This window comes from Equus quagga, chromosome 4, assembly GCF_021613505.1.
Source record: "Equus quagga isolate Etosha38 chromosome 4, UCLA_HA_Equagga_1.0, whole genome shotgun sequence".
Lineage (NCBI taxonomy): Eukaryota > Metazoa > Chordata > Mammalia > Perissodactyla > Equidae > Equus > Equus quagga.
Window position 1 is genome coordinate 22,636,441 of NC_060270.1, and position 27,967 is coordinate 22,664,407.

Consider the following 27,967-nt stretch of genomic DNA (forward strand, 5'->3'; position numbering starts at 1 on the left):
AAATCGCAGCAGAACTTGCATTTCCTAATGAGAGTTATATCCTTCAAAATGTGTGAGAGACTAAAATTCTTGTTGCTATAACATTTCTCTCCTCTGGGAATTTCTCTGAGAGCCTACTGCATATCCCTTTATCTCAACAAAAGCGAAACAAAAAGAGATTTGGGTCAAATAGAGAAACAGACTTTCATGGGTAGCTTGTAAGTTGGCTCTGAAGGCAGTTCATAAATTTTTTTTTTTTTGAGGAAGATCAGCCCTGAGCTAACATCTGCTGCCAATCCTCCTCTTTTTGCTGAGGAAGACTGGCCCTGAGCTAACATCCGTGCCCATCTTCCTCTACTTTATATGTGGGACGCCTGCCACAGCATGGCTTGCCACGCAGTGCCAAGTCTGCACCTGGGATCCAAATTGGCCAACCCCAACCCTGGTGGCCCAAGCGGAACATGCGAACTTAACCGCTGCACCACCAGGCAGCCCCCCATTCATAAATATTTTTGAGCAATGGCAGCATAGTTTTGCAAAATGACAACATGAAAGGAATACCATCCTTTAGGTATATTAATTATAACATGATTTTTTAAAAGTCACATCTTAAAAAAAAGTCTATATTCAAAGGCCCCAAAGGCCTACGTCTGCCTCTGTGCCCCTTTTAGGCTGGTAAGCTATGACTGACACCCACTGGTACCTTACCTATTCAGAGTCTTAAAGTTTTGACCCATAATTGAGATATCATGTGTTTTTTTTTTTCAAATCAGCCTAATGATCCTTTCCAGGAGGACTCAGAGGGCCTCATCAAATACAAAAGGGCCTTGCATACTGACTTGCAGCACCCAGCAGTGGCACAAACGTCCTCTGTCGGTGGTCTAATTTGGGGTATGGAAATAGGGCTGCTAAGTAAAGCAAGGCAGCTATGACAGGAAGTAAAGCCTTAGCTGTGAAGACGTGTTCAAGTCCCAGCTCCTCTATGCACAAGGTGCTTATCTACTCTGAGCTTCATTTCCTCACCTGTGAAATGGGGGGACCCTGCCTGACCTGCCTCACCGGACACATGAGGGCTGCGCTAGGATGACAAGGCTCTTTGTCAGCAGCAGCATGAACCCCTCCCGCCCTCCGCCCTCACTGGGTCCTTCTAGCTCTAGCACGGGGGCTCACCAAGCCCACAGGACAAGCTGTGCAAAAAGGGAGGGGGTACCCTCAGCGGTGGCACGGCGTGGCCTGTGTCTGCCGTGGCCCAGCCCGACTGAAGGGTCCTTTCTGCCCACGCCCGACCGCAGCAGGATGCCCAGGCTCACCGAGCGCCTCTCCACACTCCCTTTTTTCCTGCCATTCTTGCCTGAGGTCACATCCAGGGAGCGGTAACTGGGTGGCTTCTCCTCAGGCCAGGGTGGGGAGCGCGAGCGGCGGCGGGGGCGGGGGCTCCCCCAGCTCCAGGGCTGCCTCTCCTTGTCCCCGTCGGAGCTCCCGGAGCTGAGGCCCGCGCGCGGTGGAGGCGAGTAGCTGCGGGGCCTGCGCCCGCGCCGCCTCGGGCCACCCTCCCGGGGGCTGGGCCCGCGCCGCCGCTCTCGCTCGGGGTAGCGGCTCCGGAGCGGCCGGTGGCTGGGCCGCCAGCGGGCCTCGCTGGACGAGGGGCCGTCGCTGAGGCTGTCCCCGTCCGACCAGGGCATGGGTGACCCCTTGAGCCTGGAGCCGTGGTGCCTTCCACTCCGTTGTTGGCTCAGCTCCCTTCGCTCCAGCGCCCAGTGCTTAGGCTCCCGGTCCCGGAGCTCCGGGTGGAAATCAGAAGAGTGGCGCTGCCGTCCTCCCTCCCTCAGATCCCAGGGTCCCGGGGGAAGGGGGCTGAGCCGTGGCTGGCGGGAGGTGGTGCTGGTCCTCCGCGAGGATGGCAGGTCTCCGATCAGCGGGGGCAGGTGGATGACTCTGCGTTCCACCACCTCAGAGCCCAGGGAAGACAGCATGCTCCAGGGTTGGCCACGTATGGCTTTGGGGTCAGGCGGCAGAGGCTGGGCCAGGTTGAGGTTCCGCAACTCTTTCTCCAAATACTCTAGGACACCATTGGTGATGGGAGGGTGAGCGGTGGTCTGGGTCATTGGCATCTGTGGGAGGCTGGATCGCAGGGACAAATCTGAATGGAAACAAGGATAAGAACATGCAGAACTGCTGGCCCAAAACATGCTCCTCAGAATCAGGGCAGGAAAATGCCACATTATTTAGCTTGCATCCGTCCCCTCCCATCCTCAATCACCAAGATACCCACCATATTGGTCATGAAGGCCTGATGCAGCCCATGCTCCTACCCTTGCCCTCTCCCACCCCAAATCTCTGACAAGGTTTACCTCGCTGCAGCAGTGGGTGCATTGGATAAGATGAAAACTGGGAGCTCCTGTCCGCCCCCCAGAATACAGGTTTTTCCATCATCTGGGGGCCTAGGGCCTGAGCCTGCTTCATGTAGCGGTGGCGGGCCAGGGCTGCAGGGGAAAAAGGAGAAATGCAGACCCTCAGCCAGAGCAAAGCCCACACCTCCCACTTCACTTCTCTCCACCTAGCGGCCTTGACAAGAGGCCAGTTTCTCTCCTCAAAGTTCATGATGACCTACCTATCTTGCACGGGAGTAAGAGTTAAGAGAGTAGTGAATCGATTGTTCCTCTGGCAAGGAGCTAGGAATAAATTTCCTAGTCAAGATGGCAACGCCTGCACCCCAGGAAAGTACACTCTGAAAACTTGACTTCCTGGTCTCGAAAACATTTCATCTTCCTGCCCATTCCCAAGGTCACCTAAAAAGTACAGGTAGATACATGGATATTAGCAGGCCATGAAATCTCAGCCCAAGTCTAGAAGGTACGGATGCAAAGGGCCTAGAGGAGGCTGTGAGCCGGGGGCTGCCAGGGAAGCTCAGGGCTGCCTGCTCAGAGCAGAAAAAGAAAAAGAAAAAGAGAAGGACACAGATGCTGAGGTCCATGGGCAGAATACCTGGTAAAAGGAGGAGGATCGAAGAACATTTCTAGTTCTATTTTGCTCTATTTCTTTCTTGCTCTTTCTAATACATCAGCCATGGGTGGGAGAAAAGCAGTGGGAGGAAGGCAAGAGAATGCAAAAAGCTGAAGTGGATCCCAGTGGATCTTTTCTACCCTGCTCCTCACCTTATTCAATGTTGGGGTTTTCCCTACTTAGGGAGAATCTCTTAGAGGGAATCTCTAAGGGGTAGGGTGGAGGTGGAGAAGGGAAACACCATTTCCTTTCAGGGCAAAGAAAACAATATAGAAAAGCAGCACAAGGGGTCCATAGAAATGTCACTGCAGTCCCTTAGGTGCAAGTGGTCTGAAGCACACCACCCACAGTGAGCGCAAATTAAAAACAAAAGCATTTAGTTGTTTTTGTTCACGATTTCTATTTTGAGGTCATTGTGATAGTGCCACATGTCTCCCGAAGTCGCTGTCTAGTCACGCATACAGGAAACGTACTTGTGTGTTTAAGTGCAGGAAGTGCCTGCCTCAGGCCCCCAGCTCGGCACTCTTTCCATGTTCTGGGGTCCTCGAGCCCTGTGGCACCCGTGAAGCAGCAGGGCTCTGCCTGAAGCTTCCTCCTGCCACAAGTAGGAGGGGGAGAAGGCAGGCATTCCGGACCCGGCTGCACAGGGTGGGGGATTTACTGAGGCCAGCAGTTAAGGGGCCATTTGGATGGCTGCCTGGTGGCTCCAGCGTGAAACAAACTTCCAGCACAACAGGAAGTGGTTGCAGCAGAACCCCCAGAAATGCCTGGAGCTATGGCCCTCATGGTGAGTCACAGCCTAGCCCAGAGGAAATCGGATGGAAACTTATAGCAGCTCAGCCAGCTACCACACCTTCACGCCAACAGACAGACGGCACTCCTGACCCTCCAAAGACAAGCCCACATGCTCAGCACTTTCCTCGCCCTCTTGCTAACAGACGCCTCCCCTGAGCTCCCTATACGTGCCACCATCGGCACACCTGATGCCCTGATTAACACATGCCTGTCATTTTACATTAGCTAACTAGTCCTCAGAGAACTCTCTTAATGTGGGAATCAGATGAGGAAGTTGGGCTCAGAGAGGTTACCTTCCCAGCTCAAGGGCCCACAACTGGTAACCACGGGCAGAGGCAGGATGTGACCCTGTGTCTATCTGACGCCCAAGCCTGTGCTCCTTCTGCCAAACCACCAAGTCCCCAGACTCCTTTATTTCTGTGATGAAGCAAAAAAAAAAAAAAAAAAAAAAAAAACACTCACAAACCCCAAAACCTTCTCCAGCAGTAACCCCTCACCTTATTTCTCTCCAGCTCAGTTCCACACCTTTCAAAATCCACTCCAGATTAGTCACTGCCTCCAAGGCCTGGGGGACATCTGATTCCACTGGGAAAAACTCTCCCATGCCCTGCCACTTTAGTTGAATCCCGGCTTCTTCCAGAGAGTACCATTCTCCCTTTTGGCCACTTCCTTCCCCTACTTCCCTAATTCAATGGGAGAGAAAGGGGGAGTTGGGCTTACTCCTTGCTCCCCAAATGACTTTTTTAATTAACAGGACACCCTGCACAGATTACTCCCTAGAGACCTTTCCAGATCCTCCATGAGCTTTCTTGTCAAATTTTCACAAACTCCAGAGATTAACCCACTGGCTCCCTTCTTAGCTGCTACAACGTTTTTACCAGGGTCCTCCCCTTCCCTGATGCACTGGAACTGGTAAAATGAGAGTAGAAAACACAGCCTCTGAGCTTCTCCCTTGCCCTCCTGTCCCAGAAACAGCTCCATGGGGATGTCCAGACTATCAGGGTTTCCTGTCATTCACCTAATGGGGAATCAGATGGACAATAAAATAAGAAACATGGAGAAAGTAGCAAAGCTTCAAAAGCCTCCTAATAAGTTATCTCTGAACCTCACTGGAGTACAGTCTGCCTTGGTCACCTTTAATGAGTTTGTTAAAAATACAGACTTCTAGATCCCACTGCCAGGGACTCTCCTTCAGTCTAATGCAAGACAAGAAAATCTGTGTTTTCAACCAATTCCCTAATTCCAATACAGGGAGTCAAAGTGGAGTTGGCCACTGAGGATTCTCAATAACCTTCTGAGAAATATGGTCCTCAGGGATAGGTGTCCTTAAATATGGGCTATGAGAGTCAGATGAACTTCAACTTGAATCCCAGCATGTACTAGCTGTGTGATTCTGAGCGAGTTTCCAGAGTGTCTGAGCCAAGTCTCCTCATGTAGGAGGAGGAAGCTAGGGGCAGTCATACCTATTTCACAAGGTCATCAAGGTTAAATGAGCTAATACACACGAAATGCCTAATACATCACAGTCAATAGATACTAGCTCTTCTTGTTATAAGAAATTGTTATAAGAAGTTTCTTCTTTTGCCTTAGATCCCATAGGAGAGACAAAATTACACATTTGGAGACTAAATTACCAAAGGCGTTTTATCCTCATTTCTGAGGAAAACTCAGGGCATATTCTTTAATATTTGTGACAGAAATGACAGCCAACACCAGCCCTTCTGCAGAGACCTGTGCCTCTCCTCCCCTGCAGCCAGCGTCACCTGTAGTGCCCCTGAAGACCTCCCTCCGCACGAGCCTGTAACTGCTTATCATTCCTTACCAGCTCCTCTCCACTCTCACAGAACCCCTTCTGGGCCCTCTTTGGACCCATGGTCACATAGTCCTTTTGTTTTTTCCCATTCTACCAGTCTCCTCTGACTGGACTGACCAGTTACTTCAGCAACATCCTCAGGAGTTCCTAGAATCCCATACCCTTTGAACTCTTACCATTTCAGTTTTAGGGAACCACCAGTAGATGCTTCCTGGGCCCACACTGCCAGAACTGACTGTGCAGTCAGACAACCAACCTCAAATAGCCCTCCTTCCCAACCTGGCTTTCCTTGACTGATCTCTCCACCCTACTTCCCTCCTCTAGAGCCACAGTTTAAACATGCCCCACTTCTCCTGCCTTCCCCCCCACCCCATGCACTTTCAGCTGATGGCATCATCTTTGTTGAGGAAGAGGAACCAGTCCTGAGCATGGAATCAAGAGACCTATATCTATTCCAGGACCCGCCACTCACAAGCTGTGTGTAACTGTGGAGAAGTTTCTTTAGGCCTCACTTCCTTCCGCCGTGAGGGGTTGGGGAGGTGGGTGGCATAGATCAGAGGTTCTCATGTGGCCTGTGGTCTACTGCAGGGTGCACCTAGAGCTTCTGTGAGGATGAGGGCCAATAACCCATCTAGAGATGAAAGTTGTTTCTCCAGTTCTCATGGAAAAACTAAGATCCAGTTTCAATAACTTTCATCTTTAAGTTCTACTGTGGGCTGTCCACTAGCATTAAGTGAATTATCAAGGGTTACTAAAATTTGGCGTCATTTTCACTGTTTTCCTCTCAGGTCCTCTATTAACTCTTGCTGGAAAGTGGGAGCAAGTTAGGAAGGTAGGCTGTGGTCAGAGAAGTTCAAGAACCACTGACGTCGTTCTCAAAGCTTCCTTCTGTGTCTAGAATTTTGTTGGAAGCAAGTCCGGCTGATGTGAGCTCTCTCAGCTTCCTTCCTTATACTTTAATCATCTTCCACATTTTGATGGCTTCCTCCCTCTCTTCAGAGGTCAGGCTGCCGTTCCTTTCCTTTCTAAAGGTAGTCCGTTCACTGTAAGCCTGATGTCTCTCCCACTAGCTCCACCACTCTGCAGTGATCTCCTCCTCATCATGCGTTTTACTCATTTTCTATTGGCCTTGGTTCTGTGCCTACAAATATACTTAGGGTTATCTTATTCTAAAAACCAACAGTCACACACCTCCCTTACCCCATCCCCGAGCTTTCCTTAAAAATTTCTGCCCCCTCCATGTAATCTCCTCTTGTCACCAAACTTAGGACAGTCTGTCCTAGGGGCTCACTTTGAAAGTGACGTCATCTGCTCAAGTCCAGGGACCTTTATTTGTGGCCTACATTTCTTTGTTTTACCATTTCTTCTAAATGAATTCTAACCACTTAGGAGAAACCTCTCTCTCCCAGAACCTGTTTATCAGCTCAAGGACAGCAGATATATTTACCATTTGTGCTGACTTTGTCCCCAGTCCTGCCTGTTTTAAGTGGCCCACTGACCTAGGGGCTCTAAGAAGCATCTTGGTTTTTCTCATCTCATTCTGCATATTCCTACTTCAGTGATGGTGACTTCTCCACGGCATCTTTCCCAGAGGCCCTGAAAGGTAGGAAGCTCCATGACCCAAAACTGAGTTCTCTGCTACTTTTCCTCTCTTTAAGGAATTCCTTGGTGTCTCAAACAATCTCATAGTGATCTACACAGAGGTAGCGTCAGCCGCTGCTGTGGGAATGTCAGGCACTCCAGAGTCAGATGAACATGGATTCAACACTGCCTCTGCTACTTACTAGCTGTGTGACTTCTCTGACTTTCAGTCTCCTCATTTGTTCAATAGTGATGATATCTGCCTTCTAGGGGTGTGAAGATTCAACAGGGAAATATATGCAAAGGGCCTACAAATAGCAAACATCCAAAAAAAGTTAGTTCTCTTTTCCTGTAAGAAAGCAACCTCGGAACATAGGCCTGAAACCAGACTCAGCCCACTGACCTTCTTGACATTGTAGATTAGGTTTTGTTTCTATCTTAAGATGCAATTCCTTATTTTTCCTTTAAAAAAATTTCCTTTCAAATGGACCAAAATGATAAAAGTGGCTATCTCTGGGTACTCAGATTAGTCTTTACATTTTACTGAATTTCTCAAATTTTCTACAATGCAATACTTTACTTATATCATCAGGAAAAGGAAATGTTACTTAGAAAACACAAAATCTCCTTCCTTTTAAAGCGATTGATTCAACACCATCTATTTACTAAGAAAAGATTTGTAAAATAATTTTTATTCTTTTGCCTTTACCATGCATTCTGCAGCCAAATTTTCAGAGCATGTCATAATTCTGTTTTAAAAGGGCAATTTTCACCTCAAAGAAGGATCACGTTAAGGGCAAGATCTTCTTCTGTTCCCTCTTCCCTTCCTTTAAACACAGAGGTTCTCAAAGTGTGGCCCCTAGACCAGCAGCACCACATCACCTGGGAACTTCTGAAAAAACACAAATTCTTGGGTCCACCCCAGACCAACTGAACCAGAACCTCTGGAGGTGGAGCCAGCAATTACATTTTAATGAGCCCTCCAGGAGATTCTCACGTGAGCTTAAGTTTGAGAACCACTGCTCTAACACCTCTCTCCTCTGGTCTGTTTTTTTCAAGTCGTCTCTAAGGAGTGGGCTTCTCTCTCTCTGCTACATTCAAACCACTCCCTCCAGCCACCTCATGTCCAAGCAAGGTCAGTGCTAGGAGCAAATCCTGGAGCACAGGCTTCTCAGGACCACTGAGGAAATGCCATCCGTAGGCAGAGCCATCTGAAGGAGGCCTCAGGCAGGCTAGCATGCAGACAGACAGAAGTCCTCTCACCTGGCTCTACAGCTTCCCCGAGCATCATTTTTCTGGGCTGAGGCCAAAGTCCTCTGAGCCTGTGATGGGAGAAGGGCATGGAGGAGATCCTGGAAGAACCTGAGGTTTTGATCTGGGCATGTGAAGCTGATCTGTCTGGGGCACCAAGCTCCAGTACCACCCTGTCCCACTGCTTGTCTGTCCCCTCTCACCTTCCTCAGGGCAGCAGCAGCGGGTGGGACAGCAAGGGCAGCGGATATAGCAGCAGCAATACTGAGGACAGCACTGACACCAGCACACTCCAATCAGCAGCAGGAGGAGCAGGGCTCCCAGAATGATGAAGATCACCGTCAGCCAGTCTGCAGGGAGACGCCAAGCAGGGGTTGAACTAAATCTGTGAGGCATGCTTCCAGTTCTAACATTCTGGAGGTCTCATAAACACAGCTCTTGACCTACAGGTTAAGGTTGAGCAATATATTGGCAAAAAAAAAGTTTAGCTTTGATAAGGGAACTTTGGAGGTTGGCAATCCAACAACCACCACCTGGGCTTGCTGGTTTCTGGTTTTGTCTTTTTCTGTATGTAAAAGTGTCATGATGGAGGGGTGGCCAAAGAGAAAGCTCCAGCAGCACTTACGCAGGACGATGAGCTTCACCTCCTTATCTGGATCTCCTGATGTGTCCCCTGGAGCCTCAATGGTGCAATAATACACTCCATGGTCCCACCACATCACTTCATTAATCACAAGATCTGCTCCTGCAAAGAAGGAGGGAGAAAGTACCAGTGGTTTCTAGCCTATGGTAGCTTCAAGACCCAAGCGTTGTCCTTCCACATCGTAAGAGGGCCCCTTGTAGTTCAGAGAAAGTTCCTTCCTGTGAGACCCTCCTCTTTCTTCAAACAGTATAGTGGTGCTGGAACTGACCATTCACTCACTGAGCCCTGCTAGGTAAGGATTGAAAGGATTTTGGATACATCACCTCACTTAATTCCCACCACAACTCTCTAATTGGGTGAGGTAGAGATAGCTGTCTCTCAGTGTCTATTCTCCCTTTCACTCATGGTCATAGAATTTTTGGTCATGTACGTGGCCGCCCAGAATAAAATCAGTGTTTCTCATCCTCTCTTACAGATGGACACAGACATGTGACTCAGTTGTGGAGGATAGAAAGTAAGCAAAAAGGTCACATGACGGCTCCTAAGAACTTTCTTAAAAACAGTTTGGGAATACCTTTGCCCTTTTCTTCTTTGTCTCTTTTTCTACTCTGGTATCTGGAAAGCAAATGTGATGGCTGCCATGTTGGACTGTGAGGAACAAGATGATATTCTTGCTGAGCTGGAAGGAGCTGAGGACTTGGGTCCCTGAGGACTTAATGGGACAGAGCCTCCACACTAGTTCTGGACTGTCCACCTCCATATTTATACGTGAGAATAAATAAACTTCTACATTGTTTAAGTCACTCATATTTTGGGCATTGCACTCGCAGTCAAACTTAATCCCCTTACAGTGGGTGTGATTATTAGCTGTATTTCAGATGAGGAAACCAAGACTCCTGGAGGCTAAAACAATGGCCTAAGAACAGAGACATAATGCTCAGCAGATGTAGGTTCAAACCCAAGTCTCTCCACCTCACAGCGGGTGCTGCTAACCGCGAAGGTCCAATGTCTTCTCCAAACTGGGTGGAAAACTCCACAGCCTGCTACAAACGAATACATGTGGATCTTGAAGGGACAGGTTATGAGATTAACTTGAATAAGAAAGGATGAAATGTCAATATTTTAAATGTTACTCAAGAAAAGAATTCCAGTTCTCGTGAGCAACAAGCGCTGTGCTACCCCATTAAGACAGATGAATGATATGTTCAAGTTTAGTAAACGCAACACATGTACACTAAAGACCTTTTGTGGGTTCATCACTATGTCAGATACTGTGGGAGACCTGAAGAGGAACAAAACCCATCCGTCTCTGTCCTGAAGGGGCTTAAAGGCTGGTCAGGGGCATCAGGGCAGCCTTCACGTCCGTCCTATTTCAGCCATAGTAGGTACCAGGGGACATCTTCAAATTCTTAAAGGCCTGAGCATCATAGACTTGCTCCTGCTTAGTCGGCAGTCATATCTGCAATTCTTTATTATTTGTTTGTCAAAAAACACTTATTGAGGAAATGAAACAAAACTGCGAGGTCATGCAACATTGGAGCTAACTTTGACTTCTGTTTCCTTCTCTTTCTACGTCAATCCCTACAATTTTTTTCCTACCCATGATTTTCCAAACCCACTATCTTTCCCAGAAGCAAACTTACCCCAGACTTGGAAGAATGGTGAGAGTGCTTTGGGGGAAATTCCCTCTCAAAGGTTAATGTGTGTGATAAATCTGCCCCAATTTTTATTAGAGATGTAAAGATTACTTTAGGGATGTGAGAGTAATGAGGACATTTGGGTATGTTAATATTTTAAATGATCCAAGAACTGATTTGACAGATCATCCCAAATAATGCAAACATGGGCATCAAAGTGTCAGAAAACAAAGGCTCCAGGAAATCACAACAAGCCTAGAAGTAAAAATAAAAAATGAGGGGAAATACTACCTTCTCACAGGAGTAAGAAAGAAGCAGAGTTTGATCCAAAGGTGGCTGGGAGTGGAGGTAGGGGACAGCACTGCTCAGAATTAGAAAAAAAGACAGAAAAGCAGGGACTATCACCTATGGGGACTTTCATCCCTCAAAAACTGTAAAGGAGACTTGCTAATTAAAGAGACTTTAGACTCTGGGTTCAGATCAGAGATAATTCTGCGGGCTCTGGAGAAAGTAGAACCACCCCGAATCTTTGAGGATGCACCTAGAGACTGGAAAAGAAAGACAGATGTTCCTTAAGGCCGAGAGTGCAAGGGCTGGCTTGGGGAAATCTGAGGTTGAATGTAAAAACATCAGACTTAAGGATTACAGCCAAGGTCTTATACACAAAATTGGACACAAGCATTAAACTGGCCCTCTTTAAATGAATACCTTTAAGTCATCAGAGAATATTCACTGATGTCTTCACATTATTGCTATGGGTACCATGAGTGGCCTGCTGGGTGTATTCTCCCCCTTTTCTCCCTTCTAAACAGCAAAAATTTATTTGACACAGTACACAAAGCTCAATGAAATAGGCTCTGAATTCTGTGCCAATAACCTATTGCAGCAACCTTGGATTACAAGATAGGAATGTGGGGCGCTAACCCATCCATCCAAGAGTGTACTGAGCGATCATAACTAAAGTTCACTGCACACTCACTGTTTGCTAAGTGCTTTATGTGTGCCATCTCTCACTTAATGTAGACAACTCTCCAGAAGATAGGTACTATGGCAAGTCCCATTTTATAGAAATTGAGGGTAAAAAATTGAGGGGACTTGCCCAGGTTCACACACCCTGTGGGTACAGAATGGGAACCTTCACCTGAAGCTGACCGCACAGTGAGGGCTCTAACCACATTCCTTGTACGAGGCACAAAGAATAGATATGCTTTCCACATAGCTCTGAGATATCACATTGGATATTCACTTCAGTGTGGGGATAGAGACCATTATGCTCATCTTTCAGATGAGGTAAGAGAGGCCAGAGAAACTATCTGCGGCTGGTCACTGAGCTAGCACGCAGAAGCAACAGGATACCAGCCAGATCTTTGGATTCTAAGCCCAATGCTCTTTCCTTTACCAATGGAGGGTGATGGTCTCAAGGTGGCCATCCACTTGGAAGCCCCTATTTCCTTAGATATGTAGAACAGGAGTGGCTAGAGGAAAACTCAGGAGGCTGGAGTTTGAGGGGGCCCTGAGAGCAATTTGTGGAAGGGATCAAAGGAGCCTGATCCACACCTTAGCCCTGAATCTCAGAGAAGCAAAGGAAACCACCCACTCTCAGACCATTAGCCAAAGCTGTAGGACATCCTCTCATCCAGAAACCAACTTCCAGGAGAGTGACTTCAGACGATGCAGCACTTTCTATGTATGTGGCCCTTTCCTCAAACAACGACAGTGACCAAGTAGACAGCAGGCAGCAGAAAAGAGGGGAAATCCCCACAATGACTCAGCCTACCAGGCCTGGTATCTACACCTCTCACCACCCCAGGTACCCTGCTGCCTCCCCCACACTCACGGTTCTGGATGGTGATCTTGCGCTGCCGGTAATCCACCCCCAGCACAGGCTCATTCTGCCCCCGCCGCTGGGCCACGATGCGCACCTCCCGCTGGTTGTCACTGCAATCATTTGATGGGTCCTGTCCCAGGGATAAAGCGGCCTGGTACGCTGAGGAGAGAGGACACACCCAAGTCACACAGCAAGGGGGAACTCCCGTGAAGAAACGTGCCCTTACTGTTCCCTGGGGGCAGTGAAGCATCTCAATTTTTCCTGAGCCTACGCATCCCCTGGGGATCTTGTTAAACATGAAGATTCTCATCTGTAGGTCTAGAGTGAGAATCTGAGATTCTACAGTTCTCATGAGCTCCCAGGTGACACCAATAAACTATACTTTGAGCAGCAAGACTCCAGACCATCCTAATAGGCCATCATTTCCAAATCCTGGCTGCATCCCCGTTTCCCATCCCAACTTCCCTTGCCTCATTTTCAGTCCCCTGGACTCTGCCCCTATGGAGTCCACCCACCTGCCCTTATAATACAATGCTTGAGAGCTGTTAAATCTGCTGGTGGCAAATGTCTATTACTCTAGTGTCTCCTACTTTCCCATTTGCCCCAGGCATTTTAAGAGTAACCCCAGGAAACAATGCCTCGATTTGGAGAGGGGTCTTTTGGGGACAATGTCCAGCTCTGTGGGTGGCTCAGACAGTTAGGTTTTGGGATTCACATTGGGAGAAATTAGTCAGGGCTGAAAGAGGTAAAGCTGATGCCTCCCCCCTCCTTTTCCTCATCTCAGGAAGCTCACTTCCTTCCTACAATCAGGGTGTCTACATCTATTCTCAAAATTTCTACAAGGTTAATTGTCCTGGGCTGATGGAAGGGATCTGGGGTTTGTTCGTTACGAGAGAGCAGAGTTGGGCAGCTAGGAAGAACTTTGGCTCCAGACAGCAGAACTGACATGAGAGTGGCAGCTGTGATTGAGAGGAAGGACTCAGCTAAATGTGGGGGGAGTTGTGCAGCACTAAGAGATATCCAACAATGAGTGTGTTCCCTGAGGCCAGTGAGCGTCCATCACTATGAGTGTTTAGTCAGCAGAGGAATGACCGTCCACCAGGAAGGCTGGCTGTAGGAGGGAAGGTGGCAGTGGGCAGGTTCACAAATGACCGCTCCTCATGCATCCTAGGGGGTGTCTTCTTGACTGCATTCCAAGATCAGGGCGGTGTTGGGAGGCAGATCTGCAACCCCATCTCAGTGCACTGGCATGCAACCAGGAGTGGATTAGGAGTCAGGACTTGCTCTGCCTTTTAATTAATGTCTGAACTGCCTTAAATCTTTCTAGAACAAGGTGGGACATAAATTTTAAAATAAATTATACGTGACCTTGAATAAGTTAGTTCATCTACCTGGCCTCAGTTTGTTTATCTATAAAATGAGAGGACTGCTTCAAGTAATCTTTGTGGCTTCTTCTCACTATAAGGGTTTGTGATCTGAAATAATTCCTACCCCCTAACGGCAGAACTTCACAGAGGGACCCAGGAAGAGAGAAGGGGGAGGGCACTCACATGCAGAGTAATAGTCAAAGATGGGGTCCTTGCAGAAGGACTTGAAGCGCCACGTCACCACCACGTCCTGGAGCTGGGCAGAAGTGGTGTAGTCACATTTGAGGACGATGGAGGCAAACAGGGTGACATAGCGCTCTGTGTGCTGGACTGTCACCAGCAAGGAGAGGCACCCTGCAGCCAAGAGTAGAAGATAATGCTGAAGGCAGATCAGGTCTCTGAGGGGTGACCTACTTCTGTTCATGGGGTGATAAAAGCAATGCAAATGAGCAAACACACCGCCTGACCAGTTGGAAACTCACAGGCAGAGTCTGAGTTCCTACTTGGCCTGGACAGGGTGTGGAGTAGAGACTGCAGACACCCACGTGACATTGAGGAGAAGAAGTGCAAGGACGACTCCCAAGGAGCTTATGGTCGATCGACAGTGATAATGCATCCAACAACAATAAAGAAATTATATTAAAAGAAGGCCATCTAGGTACTGGAGTGACCTTGCTAACATATATATTTTTTCATATCATGTCTTTTCTTAAAACATTTTCCCATTTCCCTAAGGATAAAGTTCAACCTCTATAACCAGGATTATGGGGCCCATCGGATCTGCCTTCAGCCTCTCTCTGTTACCTCCTCTCCCTCCTGGCCCCACCCGACACTCAGGGCTTCAGCCACTCTGAACTTGTTTCAGTCCTTCCCATGCCAGGGTGACTGTCTTCTCCAGGTCTTCCCACATGTGGATTTCTCAGCTGGTGATACAGACTTTTCTTCCATATCACCAGCCACCACTCCATTCCCTTCACTAGGTTAATTACTCTTTATTCCTTAGGTCTTCAGCGGCACCCTTACCTCCTCAAGAAGCCTTCCTGACTGCAAGTCTGGGAAAGGGACCTCCCTCTGTTCTCCCAAAGTGCCTCGTCCTACCCCTGGGCAGCACTTTTCACACTTCTCGGTGATTGCCTGTTTACTGTGGGCTCTGAGAAGCTGACTGGGTTTGTCTCTAACTCACTCTTCAAACACAAGCACCTCAGACTGTGCGTGTCACCTCCCTGGCACCCAACAAATGTTTACTGAATAAAGGATGGAATGAATGACCAACAATACATTAACCAGTGGAATTGGCAGTCCAGGTGGTCAACATAAGCAGAAAGCAAATAAAACAAAAATGATCGGACTGTGATAAATTTTATCAAGGAGACTTGAAGAATTTAAGATTTTTTTCCCTCTTTTTTAAAACTCCCTCTCCCTACCCTCCAAATCTACAGGCATACTTAAAGTTCCAGGTCTGCCTTGATGAGGAACCAGCTTGCACAGAAACGTCAGATGGGACTTTGGCATGGTCAGAGGTCCACACGTTCCCAACATACTAGAATGTTCCCACGTCAATATGGTTTCTAGTCTGAGTTATAAGGAATCTTCTCTTGGGAGGTTTAGCAGAACACCACCACTCAAACTTGAGCATGCGCCCACCAGGAGGACCAGTGACAGCCCAGATCACCATCAGTAGGAGTTTCTGAGTCAGCAGGACTTGGGCAAGGCTGAAGAACTTACATTTCTAACAAATTTTAAGGAGATGCTGCTACTACTGCTCTGGACACATACTTTGAGAACCACTGGTGTAGACTAGATTAAAAAAACCCAGGCTTTGGACTCAGATACAACTGGGTTCAAATGAAACTTTACCACTTACTTGGACATTGGCAAGCTGTTTATTCTCTCTGAGCTCCTGTTTCCTCAGCTATGAATGGAGATTATAATAGTATTAATGTCTTCAGGTCCTTGCAAGAAGGCAATGAGATAATAATCTACTTCCGGCACTTGGCATAGTCCTAGCATGGTGCCAGGCCCAGACGCTGCTGTGTTAGTGTCAGTATGTGAGTCTCTTTCCCTCTTTTCCCTTATTACAGGGGCCAAGGAGAAAGGGGTTCAAGCTGGGATTCTCTCCAATAGAGTCTCAGGTGGAGCCGCCTTCACTTTAACTGAGTTACTCCCACAAACAAAACAAATATGGTCACCCCCTGACAGAGCAGCTGGGTGGGACTGGATCCATGGCCAGAGTCACATGGTTCTGGGTCCTGCCTCACCTTCTGGACACAGCACTCATAAGACAATCTGCTGTGGCTTATGATGGGCACCTGTACCCATTTATCTCACGTCCATGGAGAGAGAGCAGAATGCTGCTCAGGACAGGCTCTGGCCCCCAGAAATGGCCTGGGCCATCTCCAGGGCTGGGCTGTAATGAGGATGTGCCCGTGACAGCAGTGCTAGAGAGAGGGTCTGCAGAAGTGGAGGCGAAACCTGTTGGTGGGGAAGACATCATAGAGGGAAGAGATTTAAATCAGACACTAAGACTCAGGGAGGATTAAGATTACACATAAGAAATAGGGAGAGGGCAGAGAAACTCATCAGTTCAGGACAAAAGAAAGGAGTGAGCAAAGGCCCTTATCCAGAAGGAGCAGTTACTTGGGGAACCTGGAGGGAACCAGCCCAGCTGGTGTCTCCTGCTTTATGGGAGCCAGAGGGGTAAACAAGGCGGGGCTGGTGGTGGTGAGTGGGACATGTGGAGAGGGAGTGGAGTCTGAATTGTACTCCAGCATCTATTTCTAGTTAATGGATAATCACTGAAGGTTTTTCTGAACAAGAGTAATAGGGTGAAAGTGGTGTTTTTAGGAAGATGGACGACTTCCTTATTCAGCTGTGAATGAAAAAAAGAACTTCATTTTGAAAATAAGCCTTGAGTAGTCTGGGGAAAAATAGCTGCTACCTTTACCAGCTGTGGGATTCCTGGAATTCAGTTCAAGCAGAAGGGACGAGCCAGCCCAGCATCTCAAGCCCACCATAATTTGCTCTTTTATATTTGCTTCTCCACCCTCACCACTCCTTTGTTTTTTTTCCAGAATTGACCTGAAATTGACCTTGGAGCTTTTGCCCAACACAGCTTTAACTGAACAGCAGAAGCAGCTACAGGTAAAATTTTGACACTGAATAGGATGCCATTGTCAACATTAGCTTATTTTGTTCAGTAACACGTATGGGTTGGAATAGAGATAAAAACACTGATCTGTGGTCTAAACAAAATCTGAGGTCCACATAGCACTTTCAAATATTTTCTTTTACAGCCTAAATATGATCCCTGGAAGGAGACAGGCTGTGACATTTTATACACAGCAAATCTGGGACTGGAAAACGTAAGTAGCTTGTTTGCAGTCATTAATTTCTAAGAGAGTCAGAGTCAAGATTTTGCCCCTGAGCAGTGCTCTTGTCACTCTGCCTGGCTCTTCTTTAAATAAGGGGAGATGTTTCGTATTCATTAGCTTGCAAATAATCAGAGTATGGGGCCAGGCAACATGGGACATAATTAATATACAATGGCAGCAGTCACTTTGATACAATGATTATTAACCTACATGTTCTTTATTTTGCTGAATGGTAATTCAACATAAAAAGCAGTTTATTCAAAAGACTCTAGTCAACATTATTTGTACAGAGGTGGAACATTTGTGGGGAGGGTTGGGTTTGCTAGGAGTCGGGAAGGGAATTTTGTTGGAGGCAGAAGCTACTCTGGGGTAGCTTTGAAGATTGCTGAATCGGACACTCTGAGGGAGGAGAATGGGGACAAAGGTGATCGCCTTTATTACCAAATCTTCACTCAGCTCCCCTTCCATGAACATCTTTATTATGGGCAAACGACACCTGAGGTGACACAACTCACCTTTACCAACGTCAGCACTGGCTTTGCTGCCTGGTTACCACTCTCTTTCCTGTCTTCAATTTCATCCCTTATGTGAATTTCAAGCCTTGAAATATGCCAGGTTCCCACATGTTTTGGCCATATTGAGCTCATTCACACTCCCTCCAGGGGTCTGCCGGCCCCACAGCATCCTGCACAGCTCTCAGACCTTCGCCCCATGCCCCCTGCCACCCTTACACAGAAAGTGGGAAAGGGTCCCAAGACAAAAGGTACTGAGCAACCAGGAAATCCTTCTCCCTTCTTCTCAGTTGTTGCTCTGGATCTCAGCATCTCCTGTGTGCCAGGTGATGTGCATATATTATCTCTACTTCTCACAAAACCCCCTAGAGTGGCATCAACCCTGCTCATGAATGTGGGCCAAAGTCCAAGACTATAATAGGCCAAGCCCTCTCAGCCTCAGGATTTGAACTAGGGTTGTGCTGACACCAAAACCCAATCTTTCCTAAGCAGGTAAGCTTGACCTTTTAAGTGGAGGTCAAGCACTAGACTCTCAAAAAGCAGGAGGATTTTCCAGATTGGGAAGAAGAGAAAGGAAGTAGCAAGATAGCTCATTGCAAAAGCAAAAACCTCCCATCTTTCTTTTCTTTAGCCTCTAACTTCTCTGTAAAACTAACCACATTGGGTATGCACACTACTAAGCAGGAAAGGTTTTCAAGAAGAGACCAAAGACAGCAGAATCTGGGCTGAAATATCAACAGATTCAAAAGATAAATGCCCTGTTTATAAGACGTCCTGGGGCATCTTTGCTCTTTTAAACTTAATACTGTGAGTTTTCAAAGTCTTAAATTTTTTCTGTTCTTAGATTTCCTTCATCCTGTGGCATCTCCTCCTCCCCAAATCACAGCCACCTAATTTCCTAGCTGTCTCTATAATTTTCTCTTGAAAACTTTAAATCTGGAGACTGACTTCCTGAGTTCAGATTCTGCCTCCACTCTCCCACCAGCTAAAAGATCTGACAATTTCTTTCCAAACTACAGTTGTTTCTTTATACGCAAAATTGCGATGATGATAATACTTGCTTGATAGGGTTGTAGTGAAGATTAAATGAGACAATAGATGTCCAGCATTTAGCAAAGAGCCTGGCATGTAAGAGATACTCAGTAAACATGAGCAGTCTTTTGTATCATTTGTACAGATCTTGCCTACCTTAAGAGAGAGACTGAGATCAACTGAGAAACCCACATGAAAGTTTTTTGAAAGTATTAAAATGATACAAATGTAAACTATCATTACTGTTTTCTCTTTGCAAAATGAGTTAGCGCATTAAAAGCTTTTAAAGCTGTGTCCTTTTGTACCCTGGCAAACCCATTCACAGTTTGTCTCTTCTGTGAAAGAGGAAGGGAGGGAGACCCGTCATTTAAGGGTAGGAAGGTAACTTCAGATGAGATACCAGAGCTCACGGGAAGGAGGTATGGGCAGGGGGATTCTCTGCTTCCCGCCATGAGGTACTTTCCAAGACTACCCTGCTGTGCAGAGTGGGGACTACCATCCTTTATTAAAGTGGAAGGAAAACACACCAACGAAAGAGTATCTTTACAACTAACTGCCATGTGTTCCCAAATATACGCATATCTTTGCACATTTAGTTAGTCTGTCTTCCCTCTGTAGTATCAGATGGATCATGATGCTTTACAGTTTCTAAACACACTATTCATACAGCATAGGGATATACATACAAAAAAAATTTTTTCTTTTAACTAAGAACTGTTTTCAGGTAACTGGATGGCATTTCCCTTCCTTTCCACGTGAAGGGTCTTGCTTGGAAGGGAGCGGCAGGTGGGGAGGGAGGGCACGGTGCTTCCTGGCAAGGGGCAGTAGCATAGTGCTGGCTCTGACGGAAAGTCTCAATTCCTGAGAGTTTTTCAGGTGCCCAGGCACCTCTGCCCCACTAAGCAAGTTAACAAAAAGTACACAGGATTAATCCTATCAGAGTTTATGTCTGAGCAAGCTATCTCCCCAAGTCTGTTTGCCATTGGTCCTGGTTACATTTCCTTAGATAACAGTGCAAATACGAGAAGAATCAGGGGACAGAGGGACTGGCAGTGAGGCCGGACAAGCAAGGGATTGAGAGAGTCAGGAAGAGGAAGGGTACAAAGAGAAGCAGCATGGGGTGGGGGGAGGAAATATGTCTACATATTACATGTTAACAAAGGTCTGGCGTGTGCTATTCAATAGTGCTGGGGTGGTGCTAAGCATGTGGTGACCCTGAGGAGGAAACTCACACATACTGAGCACAGATATGTTGTTAGACATGATATTGGGCACTTTATTATACAGTATCTCTTTTAACCTTTGCAAAAAAACCATGAGATAAGCCTTATTTTTATCTCAATTTTACACATGAGGAAAATCCTCAGGGAGATTAATTAACTGGTTTAAGGTCACACAGCTTACTGTGTAGCAAAGCTAGCTTTAAACTTAGACCTCTAAAACTCCAAAGCCTACACTGTTTCCAGGGTACACTGCTTCCTGCCTTTTGGATAAGTTTTCTAATAGGGGAGCTTTAACCCTTTAAGGGATATTCACAAATTTAAGGGATACTCACAAATTTATTTTAGCCATTTTCTATAGAAATACTTTTTTCCTTTTTTGTTAATAAATATAAAATAAATAATAAGAAACTTCAAACATAGAGAAGGGTATAAAGTAAAAAGTTCCTTCTTGCTTGCCAAGAACTCTACTCCCCAGAGGTACCACTCTTGATAATTCGGTGTATATCCCTCCAGATCTTTTCCTATGTTGTTATTTGATTTTATTATTTTATGTACATTGATCTGCAACTTTGTTTTTTCTTCAAACTAATGATATATCATTATATATAGATTTATATATATATTTTTTTAGTGGCTGCACGAAAATTCCCTACATGAGTGAACTATAACTTATTTACCCATTTTCCTAATGATGAGCATTTTGGTTGTTTCTGATTTTTCACTACTACGATGCTGAAATGAAGTGTTAAATGAATATCTTTATATGAAGTATCTCTTCACATGCATGCTTTTATTCCAGTAGGATATATTTCTCAAAGGGAGACTGCTGGGTCAAAGGGAATAAGGCTTCTATATTTTAATAGATATTTCAGGAAAGAAATGTATATTTCCATGAGTGGTGTGTCATAGTCCCATGTTTCACCACTATCTCTCCAACAAGAGAAGACATCAATCTTAAAATTTTTTTAGAAACTACTAGGTGAAAAAATAGCCACTCAGGTAGTTTAAACTTGATATTCCTTGGTGATTAGGGGTAGAGGACAACAAGACCAGGTTGAGAAGCTGATGCTTGGGGTTTCCCACAGTCAGTCACTCGGGCCAGTGACTCATCTGTGTCCCCAAACGCTAATCTCAGAGCACATGCAAATTTAGGTCTCACCAAAATGACAAATTTCTATGTGACCTAGGCCTTCAGAGGTCACTCATTCACTTATTTATTGAGTACCTGCCATGAGCCAGGCACTGTTCGAGATGATGGGGGCACAGTAGCAAATAGGAGAGACAAGGTCTCTGCACTTCTGGGATTTAAATACGCTTGGTGGGAGAGTCAACAATAAAACAAGTAAACACACAGACAAGGTCACTCCTGTCATGGATAAGCTCTATAGGGTTGCTCAGAAACCGCTAGAGTTTTAAAACTCAAATCCCACTACTGTATAATAAGGGACTAGACAGACAGACATAACCAAATGCTCCTGGTAGCTCTTCTTGGTTGTTTCAAATTCTAAATCAAACCACAAATCTGTGTTTCCCGTCTCAGTGAATGGACAAGACTGAAAACTGGGAATCGTCCTTGACATCTCTGTCTCCCTCACTCTCTATATACAAGCTATTATCAAATTTGGTTTATTTATCTCCGGACTCTCTCTCCCTCTCTCCATCTTCAGTACCACCCTAGTTCAGGCTGCCATCATTCCCAGCCTGGATACTGCCTCAGCTTAACTGGTACCTGGACATACTCTGGTTCTCCTCCACATGGATTCCACACTGCTGTCAGTCTCCCAACTCCTTCTCCTTAAAAATCTCCAAAAGCTGTCCCTTGTTCTTAGGACAAAGACAAAGCCTGCTATCATGACCCATGAAGCCATGCATATGTGGTCCTGCCCACCCCCGGCCTCATTTCCACCTGACTTCCTCCACTCAGTCATGCTGATATTCTTCCCACCCCACACACTGTCCGAGCTCCTATCCAACAGTCTTGCACATGTTATTCTTTTACTTTGGAATAATCATTCCCCAGCTCTCAAGTCACGCATCCCTTCTTCAGGGAGGGCCTCCCAAATGAGCAGAATCCATCTATGTGCTATGCTCTTGTGATATCTTGTAATCTCTTTCTCATGGCCCCTATCATAGTATGATTTCTATATTTGCTTGTATTCCCTTTAGACCACAAGCGCCATGGGGGCCAGGGCCATGTCCACTTTGGATGCCATCACGCCTTGTATATGGTACGCATTAAACATTTGCTGAATAAAAGAACGAATAAATTTATGCAAGACAAAGCTAAACTGCTTGGAACAAATTTTAAGTGCTCTAAAAGTACAGAGAATAAATGGTTAAAGTTAACCATTTGTAGTATGGCCAGACAAAAAAACAGGAAGAAGGGTGAATGTCAGGAGGAGAGGGGGTACAGGATGCATGCCCATATCAGTGAGGACAAGGCTGTCCAAGTTAGCAAGGCCAGAAAGGGTGAGCCTTGAATTTCAAACAAAGAGCTTTAACTCACTCTTATAAACTATGGGGATCTCTTGGAGGTTCTTGGATGGAGGATTAAAGTGAAGGTGGGAAAGATTAACCCAGGTACATTAACCCATCATTTGGGTAGAGGATGGTTATAACTAGACAGAGAGGTAGCAGGCCTAGAGGGAAGGAGATGGTTAAGATGATTAAGGTAGCCTAGGGTGAGGTTTGTCACTTGGAATAGAAAAGAAGGGGCAGATTCTGGGAGTAAGCAACAGAACTTGGTGATTAACTGGGTTTAAGAAATGAAGAAAGTGTCAAAACTGCTTTCCTCTGACCCCATCTTATCCTAAGATTTGCAGATTAGAAGATCCAGAAATAAGGACTAGAAGAGACAAGACATGATCAGAGTCTTCCCAATTCTTAAAATACACAATTTTACTTCTCTCCCAAGGACTTTGAATAATGAAATAAAGTTATTAGGCTGAAAGAAACCCAGGCAGAGGGTACATTAATTACCCAGTATCTCATCCACTGCATTGTTTTGGGGCAAGATGTTCAACAATTCGCATTTAGTTAGACATCCAGGAGGCAGTCTGTTTCTCTTTCTGCATAGCAGGATTCCATTAGACAAAACAAACCCGCTCCAAGGCATGAAACAGGCGAAAGAGCAGTGGACTAAGAGTGAGGATGCCAGTGATGTGGTCCCCACTCTCAAACCAACTCCATTGTATCAACCTGAGATGTGTGACTTCCCTGGACACAGATTTCCTAATCTGTAAAACTGGCTGAGAGGGGAAGACAGGGACTGGTAGTAATTCTACTTGTGTTCGGCAGAGCACTGGGATTCTGGGGAGGTACTTCAGGGGCCCAAGGGGGCAAGGGAGGAGCCAAGTGGGCAGTCTCCCATCCACCACCCTCACCACCCTCACTCGGAGAAGTCTCACTTTACTATCTACTATCTCAGGGATCAAGATGTCATTAAGTCTTCAGTATGATCCCAACCTTCAACCTCACCACTGAGGGAAAGTTACTGGTCTACATGCTAAGAATCTTGTCCCTGCGGAGTCAGCTGTCTGATTTCCCAAAGAATGATAACACAAGTTGAGAGCTGTGTGGGTCTGTAAGTTAACTACAATCTTAAAAACTTTCCACAAAAGCACAGATGACACACAACACTCTTTTAGAATTTGAGGGGGAAACTAACCTTTCATTCCAGGAATCAACTTTGAGGTTGGATGAAGGTAACTAGAGCTCTTAGCCAGTAATACTAACGGCTGAAGGTACTTCAGCTTTATCTCAATCTTTTAAGGAGCAAGTATGAGTTGTGTGATAACAATTTATTTCTTTTTAAAGGAAAAAACTTTGGAGAATGGCAAAAAAAAAAAAAAAAATCTGACAACTGATGTCTCCAAAGCTCAAAGCATAGGGACTGTAGTAACTTCCCAGGACTCCTTGACCTCAAAGGCTCCCTCAGGGGCCCCAAGCTATGCTGAGGAAGTGAGTACCCGAACCTGACTTAATTTCACTCCCAGCCCACGCTTTGCAATTGCAGAAACGTGCATGCTAATCAGAGGACTGGATTGCTTCTTCTTGAGAAACAGAAGAGAACAAGGTGGTGGACCAAAATGAACGCACTCTAGCAGAGGGTTTTCCAAAGTTCTTATCACACTTTGCAGCGGATCTTGAGAAAAATCAACTTACTGGATTTTTCTATTTACTACTGTTAATTTGAGGACTATTGTCTATGAATTTAAATGTTATTAAAATAATATTTGATGTCAATTTATTTTTTTTACCCAACACAGTAATTTTTTCTGTGTGTACACCTTTTCTTTCTATTTTATAAATCTTATATATGTGTGTACATGTCACAATATAAACTGTTTTTCTTACTGGGAGCTGTGAAAAAAAGTTTGAAAACCGTTTTGGTGGATACTGGGAGTGAGAGAGGAAGCTTGATTTTCAGTTTGATCTTAGAGACATTTTAGGAAGTTTGGCTTAAAAAATAAATAAAGAGGTGGGGAAGTGGGGAGGGACCCAGTATTTCCTGAGTGGTGACCATGCTGTACACTCTGTGCTTGAAGTGAACCCACCCAGCGAGGGTTGGCCTTGTGAGGTGTGGCAGGGAGGGGCTTGTCAGGAATTTCACCTGTTTTCTAGATGAGGGGAGATGAATTCCTCCAAAATCACAGCTAATAAGAGGCAGGTTCTGAATTACAACCTGCATGTCATCGGACTAGTCAGTGCAGTTTCTTAGCTGTGGGGGAAGGAGTAGGGGGAAGTTTAAACTGTTTCTTTAAAGTTAGCTTTAAAAAAATCCTACTTGGGTCTAGATCATGACTACATTATCACCACAGCTAACATTTGTTAAGCCCTCACTTCGTTCCAGGCTCTGTATTAAGTGCTTGAAAGCCTTCATTTCATTCAATCCTCACAGAAACCTTACAAGACATGCACTAGAATCATCTCCATTTACTGGGGGCTTTCAGCAGTTCAGGAACTTGACCAGAGTCACACAAACATCGTGGATGCAAAATCCAAATGCACATTACATAGCTGAATGCAGTTTTGTTTACACTTCCTACACATATTCAGCGAAAATATCTGCTAAAATAGATATTTGCTAAAATAGCTACTTCCCCTCGAAGTGTTGGAGTCAGAACGATTGAAATCGCAATTTCTGGCCTATGAAATAAAAGTGAGTCTAGAAGTTCACTGAGGACTTCTTCGCGTTCGGCGTTCTCTGGTTCTAAAAACGTGTCATGCAGGTGGGCTTCCATGTAAAGAACGCCAGGCGAGCGTGGCCGTCGGTATTATTTTACCATTCAGCATCCCGGCTACTAAGCCTGCACGGCTGGTTCAAGAACACCTGGAGCTCTGCTTTCTGAGGCCCCTGTCCATTTAGCAACTTGCTTACCGTAAGAAGATACCCTTTGGTTATAATCACTGTATTTGAGAAGTGTTCAGTGTTCACTACTCTTCATAAAAATCGAATAGCTTTTAAAACAGTATGTTGGTGATTTAAGGATGGTGGGTTATACTGTAACGGGATTTTTATCTATAAGGCTTCTTTTCTTATTCTGTAGACTCTGGATGACTGCTGGCTACAAAGTCCTAATTCCGGGGATGGGATGCCCAGGGGCAGAGGTGGGAGTCAACTTCTATTTTCCAGAAAAGGCAGCTTATGCAGCTTCGGAAATCTCTAGGGGCTGAGGAGTCTGAGCTGAACACAGGAGGCTGAGGAGAGAAGTCTGTGCAAAACCGTGGGATTTTTATGAATTTGCTTGCAGTCTAAACTGGTGACTGCTCTGGTGGAATCTCGGCACTTCAATTTAGGTGAGGTTTAGTCCATTTCCTTGTGTATCATAGGTGTCCAACATCTAGTCTTGTCAGCTTCACAATTTATAAGAAATGTTGTAAGCCAGAGAACCTTAGGAATACCAATTTTGCAGTTTTCCTACCCTTTTGCAATTCTCCTTTTTATTCCCAGCATTAAGCTTTATTGTCAAATCTTGTCTGATTTGGTTACATCTGAGTGATTTTCGTGGCCTATCAAGCTTGTAAAAATGAAATTCTGCCTCTACCTTCATATTACATCTTTTCCCTCAGAAAAATACAAGACTCAAATTGGTCTGTGAGCCAACTGAGCTGACCTCCACTGACAGCTTAGAGGTAAGAGGGCAGCTATTCCTAAAAGAGAGGGGGGGAAAGGTAAAATGAAGTAAAACAGGGCAGAGCTTCCAAGGGAACTCACACATGCTTGTTTGCAAGGTCCGGCCTACATCCAGTTGACAAGGGCGGAAAGAGCCTGCACCTTCCTTACTCAGCTATCCTTCGCTACCTTGTGTCACTCATGCAGATACACGCTCCTGTCGTATTTCCAAGAAAAACACGGAGACACCCAAAACCATGCTTCCAAAGTAGATAGGGGATCGGCAGGTTAAGAGAAGGGGGGGGGGGGGGCTGAGCACCTAATGGGGAGATACTGAACAAGGGTGAAAGTCAGGGAGGTTCGTGGACACAGAGAAAGTAAAAACAAAAGTGACACTGAACATGGTTAGCAAAGAACCACATGTTTTGGTCCCATAAAATAGATTCTGAATCATACCCAACATTCCATTGCATACTGAGGATACATTATAAGCTCCCAGGAGGGAAATAAATGTATTTCTGGTCCAATATGGTTGTCACTATGTCTAAAACCTAAAAGGAGGTATCAGAGGAAAGGAAAAAATTAGGAATTTTAAGAGTGGCGTTTTCGCCTCTATCAATTCAGCTTTAGTGCCAAGAGACCAAGAGGTACTTCACGACTGCAGGAGGGGAAGCCCAGAGGCTCCTGGTTTCTTTCTTAGTTGCACCTGTTTCGAAAGGGCGTGGGCTAATAAAAGAAGAAAACAGGTTCCCACAGGCAGAAACTCGATCCACTCCCCGCTCGTCCTGGCGCCCATGCCAAGAGCCACCGGAGCGCGGCCCAGGCCTCCGCTGCCCTGCCTGCGGCCAGCTCTGCAAGGCCAGGCAACAATGGCTTCCTGTCTCCTTGGGCCCAGGGTGGGACCCATTTTCCCACGGCTCACCTGCTGGGAGCCAGGTGAAGAGCAGCAGCCAAGGTGCAGGCAGCTCAGGGCCCATGCCGGCCCCTCTCTGGCCCCTTTCAGCTCAGGGGTTCCGGGGACACCGTGTCTTCCTTCATCAGCGGCCGCCCAGGACGCACCACTTCTGCAAGGAACCCCTCCGACGTCCCCTCGTTCGGCACAGAGCGGCGGAGGGCGGGCCGGGTCGGCGGCAGGTACGGCCGGCTCATCCCCACCTGGGCCGCGGCCCCGCCCCCCGCGCTCCCGGGCTTCCTGCCCCGCCCCCGGGCAGCCGCGCCACCTTCCTCACCTGCCACCGCCTCTGCCGGCTGCGGGTAATTCTCTTCCTCGCTCAAACGCCGTCTCCTGCCACGCACCCTCCCGCCTATAGAGAATGTTACCGTTTTTTTCCACAAGTTCTCTGGAAATCTTACCCCTAGCAAGTTTCTCCCCCTTTTTTGGTAGAATTATGTGGCTAGAACTTTCTACGGAGTATTTCCTGCATTATATTTTCATTCACTCATACGTTCTTGGAAAACTTTTTTTTTCCACTAAAAACACACTTAATATGTTTACACGTAATATCTTTTCAGATTCTAGAAACTAAAGATGTAGGAAATGAACTGGAGAAATAGGTTTAATTTTCCACAATTACAAAAGCGACAGATGCTTATTATAGAAAAGTTAGAAAATATAAATTAATGGAAATAGGAAAAAATCCTGCTCCCACCACGCAGCGTTAGGCTTGTTAATGTTGGTATATTCCTTTTTATTTCCCATCCTGCATGCACTCAGCAGCCCCTCACAGACCTCAGCCCTCACAAGAGCAAAGATTCTAGGTGTCTTTGCACCAGGCCGCTTAGGAAGTAATCCCATCTCTCCCTCCTTGGTGGGATCC

The 27,967-nt window shown here is 46.2% G+C and overlaps 1 protein-coding gene across 3 annotated transcripts in view; it reads right to left on the minus strand.

Moving 5' to 3' along the window:
- ILDR1 (immunoglobulin like domain containing receptor 1) overlaps positions 1–27,289 on the minus strand; it is a 31,360-nt gene extending 4,071 nt beyond the window's left edge. Inside the window, exons 1-7 of one of the 3 annotated variants that reach the window (XM_046657838.1) lie at positions 27,073–27,289; positions 14,081–14,251; positions 12,540–12,689; positions 9,048–9,167; positions 8,626–8,772; positions 2,331–2,462; positions 1,331–2,119 (exon numbers count right to left, since the gene is read on the minus strand). In XM_046657838.1, the coding sequence (XP_046513794.1) occupies positions 1,331–2,119; positions 2,331–2,462; positions 8,626–8,772; positions 9,048–9,167; positions 12,540–12,689; positions 14,081–14,251; positions 27,073–27,127 (1,564 nt within the window). In that variant the 5' untranslated portion in view covers positions 27,128–27,289. Of the gene's footprint in view, positions 1–1,289; positions 2,120–2,330; positions 2,463–8,625; positions 8,773–9,047; positions 9,168–12,539; positions 12,690–14,080; positions 14,252–27,072 lie in introns of all 3 variants that reach the window. The other 2 variants (XM_046657837.1, XM_046657839.1) reach the window with 2 other exon arrangements.
- Between the last annotated feature and the right edge of the window lie 678 nt (positions 27,290–27,967).